This window comes from Hippocampus zosterae, chromosome 5 (assembly GCF_025434085.1).
Source record: "Hippocampus zosterae strain Florida chromosome 5, ASM2543408v3, whole genome shotgun sequence".
Lineage (NCBI taxonomy): Eukaryota > Metazoa > Chordata > Actinopteri > Syngnathiformes > Syngnathidae > Hippocampus > Hippocampus zosterae.
Genome location: NC_067455.1, coordinates 13,497,737 through 13,505,236, shown reverse-complemented (window position 1 = coordinate 13,505,236; position 7,500 = coordinate 13,497,737). Strand labels below are relative to the sequence as shown.

The following is a 7,500-nucleotide window of genomic DNA, read 5'->3' as shown; positions in this document are numbered from 1 at the left end:
GGAACTGGGACACTCCGCGTGTGAGAAATCCGATATCCACCTTTCGTCGAAGGCTGCATTATTATTTACGTGACAATTGACTCCGCGCATCATATTATTGTTAATCCATGAATTTTTATCTAATACTGCCGTAATTAAACGACTAGGTGACACAAAGTGTATATTGTCCAGAAATTAGGATTCAAATAGCATAAAATAATTAGAAAAAACCGATTAACCGATTACGTTTATAGTTTAGTTGAACATTAAACATAAAAACAAGACACAAATAAACGGGACTACTAATGCTTCATCCCTCACGTATAAATAAAGTACATTCTTCGTATATCTACAAGATTTATCTCCTACGTATCCTATAGGTACAGGCATAGCTAGCAAGATAAATTACATCTTGGGCTGTATATTAAATCTAACAACATGAACAGCATTACACGGATATGAAATATGTTAAGTCATTACCTGGGCTGATCGAGAGAAACTTGACATTTTGATAACACTATAAAATCATTTTCATATCGTTTTGACCCTCAACGTGAGTGAAGGCGCGTTATGGATATTTACTCGTGTCAAACGCAGTGTTGGAATAAACTGTTCCGCATCCTATATGTCCACGACATTCTCCATAAACATAATGCTTGCTGTTTGCTTGAATGAACAATAATTAGGTAGAGTTATGGTGTTACAATTACGGAAAAAAATCTTCAGCATCGAATAAAGTTTGCGAAAATGTATCACGTTTGAAGGAAATTGCAGTTTCTTTACGGGTTTATTTTGACATCACACATACTTCAGCTTCCTTCCTGCGGCAAAAGAGGGCGCGTAACTTTGTTAAGAAGCCTACGCACCACTTCATTTCCCAACTCTCCAAAGCACCCATCTTTTTACATTCGTTTCGCCTAAATGCCCAAAATTTTTTCTGGATTTTTCGAATTTACGGTCTGTTCAAAATGAGAACTTTGGGGGAGGTTCGGGCCACGCTTGAGATCGCCAAGCTGAAAGAGGAAGATCTGCAGAAAACGATTCACTGTCTGTCTCTGGGAGAGAACGTCTCGTCTGCAGACTACTGCCTGATGGAGCTGGACGACACACTGTGCAAACACATAGAAGCGGGTAACAGGTCTGAACCATATTTGAAATTTGTAGTTGAAACATGTAATATGTTTTGTAAGTGACAGTAGACCTGACAGGGATGTCCTCTTTGGCAGCCTGGTGATCAGAGGGGACAAAAATGAACATGCCGTGCTGTGTAGCGATGACAAAACTTACGATTTGAAGATCGCAGACACGTCCAACATGCTGCTCTTTCTGCCAGGATGCAAAACACCCGATCAGCTCACCAACACACAGGAGAGCACACATCTCGTTCATGCTCAGGTTATGAGTTTCGAAATTCCATTGTTATTTCCATCAGTGGTGGATCTTCAGGGTCATCAATACCTTCTCTACGAACTTATATTTCTTGTTGTGTTTTGTGTTTGTTGATTTTCATGAAATTGAAAAATAATTAGGAATTCCTTGAGTATTGTGAAATGCGCTTATAAATAAAATGTAATGTTATTATTATTATTATTATTATTATTATTATTCAAATGTGGCATGGTTAATATGCCTTGTACGTAGTAATAGTCAATAACTATCCGACGAGAGGTCAGTAAAGCCTCTGTGCGGCCCGGTCCTCAGGTGTGAATTATACAGGATGTAGGTCATGGAAATTACAGTCCCTAAAATGCCCAGTTAATTAATTTTGACACTGTGTCCCATGTAGTTCCAATATTTCCAAATCTCAGAACATCTCCAAAATTCTGCTGGATATGCCTTGCAATTCCTAAGAAAAGTGTACAGAAATGCCCCACCCTTTGATGTGCAACATCTAGTTTGTATTAAATAAAATGTATTAAAATAGTACCGGTACGTAATAACAGCAAAAAAGAAAATGCCATAAAGTTTGAGAAAGATGATACAAATAAGCATTCAACGTTCAACTCAAGTCTGCTCTTCACTCTTTGCAGATCTGGGGCTTTTGCAACAGCTACTGGGAAGTGAGGAGACAGCGTCCTAAATTGAAGAAGCTGTTGAGAGTTTTAAGGGAGAATCCATATCTAGGACCTCCCTTAGCGGGGCAGCAAGAGAATGCTGAAAACACAGTAACATGCTTTTCCTCCTTGAACTTGCTGCTACTTTATGGCTAATTGGTTACATCACAAGAACACACAATACATGCTAGGATCGTATTTTTGATGGACTGTAAATATTTTAAGCACTGGTTAAACCCTTTTGTGTAGTACACCATGGACGATCTGCTGGAGACGATTCAAGCCAGTGAAGACGAGCTCAAGAACCACTTGAAGGCCATCCACGCCTGTCAAATAAATGGTTAAGAGACACAATATTAACACATTGTTAAATGAAAAGCTCACTGCCAGTATTCCGCAACACCGAACAATTTGAAAGATATTTATTATACCGTGTGTGTTTCTTCAGGCTGTTGGCGTGTGCTCGACTCTGACTATGAGATGAAGTTGCTTGGTCATGTGACTCAGCTGGTAGACTCAGAGTCATGGTCTTGCAACAAGGTTCCACTTCAAACCAGTCTGGAGGAGTTAGGCCCACTTGAGCCCAGGTCAGTGCCAACCGTCACTCAACAACTCAACTTTATTTAGATAGCACTTTCAAAACAACCATTGCTGCATACAAAGTACTGTATGTTAAGTAAAAATCAGCCATATAAAAATAGCGAAACATGAAGACAATTGAGGCAATAAATTGATAGCAACATAAAAAGAGGGTTCTGCAGCACATTAACACAGTCTTAATGTTGTTCACAGAGAGATGATTGAGCACTGTTTAAACTGCTATGGGACACGCTACACTGAAAATGGTGAGTGAAAACATTTTTTGCAATCTGTAGGAATTGCTAAGTAGAGTTTTACATATCCACTTGCCTCCAAACAGACGATGTGTTTTATTCGCTGGATGAGGCTAAAGTTTGTCGGGCCACTGCGCTCATGTTGCTGAAGAATGCCGTTAAGTTCAACCTGAGGGAATTTCAGGAGGTGTGGCAGCAGAGCGTACCAGATGGTATGAGCACCAGTATGGACCAGCTCAAGGTTTGCATCTAATCGTCACATTCTCATTGCAAATCAGAAATCAATAGTAGAGCATAATGAGAATGTTGTACCTCCTCCAGAGTGTTGCCCTGGTGGACCGCACCTCCCGCCCTGAGACCATCTGTCTTCTGCAGGTCGAAGATCTCCCAGAGGACACACTGGAGCGCTTTAATCATCTTTTCACACTGCGAGAGAAATGGACAGAAGACGATATTACGCCATATATAGCGTGGGCATCATCTCTCTTTTTTTTTTAAACGCAATTTTAATTTTGACATTTAGAATCATTGCATTCATCCATTTTCCAAACCGCTTATCCTCACAAGGGTTGCAGGGGGACATTAAAATGTTCAATAAAATGTATTTATCACTGAAGAGCAATGGACAACCAGAATGTTGTGGTATGCTGTGCTTTAGGCACCTACCGGGGCGATGCAACTGAACTTTCGCGCAATCTACGGGTCTGATTTTGGGTGTCTTTGTCATCACTCATTGTTTGTTTTTATGTTCTTTTTTTTAATTTAACTTGATCCCCAGTCATGTCTTCCCTTCCTGCTTTCCAGGGACCTTTGCCGAGAGAAACAAACCACGGGAGCGCTGTTGACCAAATATGCTCGATCTTCAATGCAAAATGGCGTCAAGGTGTTCAACTCCAGAAGGCCTATTGCAACTTGACATCATCCTCATGCCTTCCATCACTTCTCTGTTTAAAAGTGTTCATAATTATTGATCCTGAGTTTTGGCATTTACAAACTGTTGGGGCGTCTCCAGGTCACTTGAATTTTAGCTGTTTGTATAAAATAATTGTAATACATTTTTGCCATAAATACTTGAGTGACTGTCATCTTTATCCCTCAAAATCAAGTGTACACTTACTGGCTGCTATTTGGGTGACTGTCCACAAGGTGGAGACATGTAAAGAAAAATAAAAGTTGACGGTGTCTCGCAATGGTTAACAGCAGGACCACGTGACTAGCTTGTGGCTTGGTCCTAGAAGTGACTCATGAGTGAAGACGTCATTTGCGCGGAATCGTGGAACGTTGTAGAAGTGACAATTTTAACGTTTTAACACTTGCATAGATTTATTATAAAATTACAGTAAGTGCCCTATCTATGTCATAGAGGATATCATGATCAACAATAACATAATGAAATGACATTGTTATTGCAGAAGTGTTTATCAAACCGTTAGCCGCTTAATCAGTACTCAGAAAGTAGCTTTTACTTTCACAAAAGTCATTGAACCCTGTTATGCAATATTAATATACACAGTATGCAGAATAGCACGTCCTCTGTAGGTTTTCAGCAGTATCACTTTAACATTAAACCTGTCAAGTTTAATACTCAATAGCAATAGTTATCTGAATCAAATAAACTGACACCAATGAGTAAAAAAAAAAAAATCATATCAAACCATGAATGCATAAAATGTAAAATAAGTGAACCGGATTAAAGTCGACTATATGAATTGTTTTGTGCGCATGCGGCTTACTGCAGCTCATGTCAGCACAGATGTGTGACTCACTGTGCTGAACCATCCAGTCTGTTTCCCAACTCACATAATCGTGTGCGTGTGTGTCTGAATCAGCCTATGAGTTCAGCAGACATTGACAAAAAGTGACTTAAGGCCTGCAACAAGTTACAACAACATCCAGTGCACACTCAGAGTTTCCAAAAGGACTTGCTGGTGGAAATGATGACTTCGAAATAGATTGGGCAATTGTGTTTTATGCGCCCTTCCGTGGCAAACCAAAATATATCTGATTATGAATTTTTGGCAAACCTTTTTATATGCTGTTAAAATCTCCATCTTTTATCATTCTGATCACGTCATCAAAGCTAATTTCACTTATCAGCGCTTTCATTGCACAAAATCATCCATCCATCCATCCATCCATCCATTTTCCGATCCATTTAATCCTCACAAGGGTCACGGGGCGTGCTGGAGCCTATCCCAGCTGTCTTCAGGCAGTAGGCGGGGACACCCTGAACCGGTTGCCAGCCAATCGCAGGGCACACACAGACGAACAATCGTTCACGCTCACACTCACACCTCAGGAGAATTTAGAGTGTTCCATTAGCCTGGCATGCATTCTTTTGGAATGGGGGGTAGGGGAGGGGTGGGGGGGACTGAAGTACCCAGAGAAAAACGGGGAGAACATGCAAACTCCACACCAGACCGCCCTGCACAAAATCATGAAAAGAGTAAAATGGGAATAATAGTATGGTGATGAATGACCAAAGCAAATGCAGTTTATTTATGATACAAAATAATTCAAGTACATTTATTTATTTAGTCATGTGTAAAATCTTTTAGAACACATGGAAAACCGGTGATTAAATAAAAGTCCAATAATGTGCGATGTTACTTTTTGGTAAGCCTTGATACTCTACTGCTATATCACCGGTGTAAACACTTGTGACGCAGTTGCCAAGAATCCCCGTGTCCCCTCCTCTAAACAACTACCGAGGCAGCATGTCTTCGAGGTCTGCTACTACATAAGCCACCACGGCCCACAAAGCTGAGCAGAGGTCCATATCTCGAGGGTCCTGAACTGTCATGGTATCAGCTTCTGTGTGGTGGAACCAAAAATAGCGACTGTCGGCCACGTGGAGGCTGGCGCCTGGATGACGGGCAACACATAAAATAGTTAGTGGGAACTGAAAAGTTATTTTCTCATTTTGTGAAATTAAGTATTTATTTATTGTTGTCTTATTATGTTGTCTACCTATTGTACCTACAGTGCCGTGAAAACGTATTTATCCCCTTCTCCAATTCTTACATTTTGGAATCAATTCTTAATTTTTTTAGGAGTTTCCTCAACTTAATGTTGAAGATCATCAAACAAATATAATATCAGACAACCCAAGCAAACATAAAATACTGTTTTTAAAGGTTTACTTTATTAAAGGAGAAAAAAAAATCGATTCAAAGCCAAATGGCCCTATGTGAAAAAGTTCTGTCCCCGTACACCTAATAATTGGTTGGGCCACACTCAGCAGCAACAACTGAAATCAAGCGTTTTCTTTCACTGGCAATGAGTCCCCAGAGATTTGTTGGTCCACTGTTTCTTGCACAATTGATTTCATTCGGTTACACTGGAGAGGTGAATGGCCCTTTTAAGGTCATGCCACAACATTAAAAACAGATTAAAGTCCGGACTTTGACAAGGCCACTCCAATACCATCATTTTTTTAAAAGCCATTCAGAAGTAGACCTGCTGGTATGTTTTGGATCGTTATCCTGCTGCAGAACGCAAGTGCACATCAGCTTGTCATGAACTCATGTCCGAATATTCGGACTCCGAATCTTCTAGTACAGAGCATAATTCATGGTTTCATCAATCACAGCAAATCGTCCAGGTCCTGAAGTCGCAGTGCATCTTTTCAGGGTGATGCGCATTTGTGTTCTGATTTTGAATGTATTATAAACACATAATCAAATTGCCACATCATGCATACCCATGCACATGATGAAACGAGAGAAAGAGTGAAGGCTATGTACAAATGGTGTTGAAACATTTGTACTCTTGTGTCCATGTTTTTGCAGTGGGACCTTCAACCTCTCCCTAAATTGCAGATATGAACTGCATTATGCCAATAATTCTTCATAATGTTTTGGCAGTGTCTAAGGAATGTTCCTGTATCATTATGGCAACTGCACAATCAGTCACCCCTTTGATCAAATGGTATACAGTAGTTTGAAACTTTTTCCCCCTTTGGCTTGAATTTATTTAACTTACGAGCCATGGCTTTAAAATCCTATTCAGCAGGGGATAAAAACCTTAAAACACCAGCTCGCACAATTAATTCTCGTGTTATATTGATATCCATCCATCCCAGTACACATATACATTTTCTACTGCCTATTCCTTGCAGGGAAGTTGGAGCCTTTCTCGACTGACTTTAGATGAGAAATAGAAGACACTCTGGACTGCTTGCCAGTCAATCACAGGGAACATCAACAGATGTAAAATAATGCGGTTTAAGTTTCAAACTAAGTCCCACTCAGCAACCTTTTTTGTTTGTTTGGTCGATTACGGCCCATCATATTCCGTGGTTGTCAAACTGTATTGCTGCTGTGTTGTGTGCGTGTGTTAATCTAAACTACAGAAATTTGTGTAGAAAAATACTGGATGAACTTTAAAAATAAAAAAAATATCTTAGAAATAATTTTTAAAACGTTGTGTCTCAAATACAAGTTCATAAGCATGAAATTTTCACTCTCATTTTCACATCATAACACATGTTTACATTCCCATACTTATTATTCATTCTATAGTTCAAAGATATTTTAAAATTACATTCTGTCAAAAATGACACAGTAGCAATATAGTTTGTCCAATGTGCTGGAACGCTTCACCAACCCATCACTAATTTGGCACTATTTTAA

At 39.7% G+C, this 7,500-nt stretch overlaps 3 protein-coding genes across 3 annotated transcripts in view; 1 reads left to right on the top strand and 2 right to left on the bottom strand.

The window, feature by feature from the left end:
- mrpl13 (mitochondrial ribosomal protein L13) overlaps positions 1-613 on the bottom strand; it is a 9,466-nt gene extending 8,853 nt beyond the window's left edge. The window contains exon 1 of the mRNA XM_052064470.1: positions 460-613. Coding sequence (XP_051920430.1) covers positions 460-486 — 27 coding nt within the window. The 5' untranslated portion in view covers positions 487-613. The remainder of the gene's footprint in view (positions 1-459) is intronic.
- Positions 614-810: 197 nt separating this feature from the next.
- On the top strand, positions 811-3,934 carry dscc1 (DNA replication and sister chromatid cohesion 1). Its single transcript, XM_052064469.1, has 9 exons — positions 811-1,117; positions 1,206-1,374; positions 2,010-2,144; positions 2,283-2,373; positions 2,482-2,620; positions 2,826-2,878; positions 2,953-3,107; positions 3,188-3,336; positions 3,671-3,934. Exons 1-9 carry the CDS (start codon positions 948-950, stop codon positions 3,780-3,782), a joined length of 1,173 nt encoding a protein of 390 aa, XP_051920429.1. The 5' UTR covers positions 811-947; the 3' UTR covers positions 3,783-3,934.
- Positions 3,935-5,330: 1,396 nt separating this feature from the next.
- The window catches only part of LOC127600172 (carboxypeptidase Q-like), a 12,398-nt gene continuing 10,228 nt past the window's right edge, over positions 5,331-7,500 (bottom strand). The window contains exon 11 of the mRNA XM_052064468.1: positions 5,331-5,731. Coding sequence (XP_051920428.1) covers positions 5,571-5,731 — 161 coding nt within the window. The 3' untranslated portion in view covers positions 5,331-5,570. The remainder of the gene's footprint in view (positions 5,732-7,500) is intronic.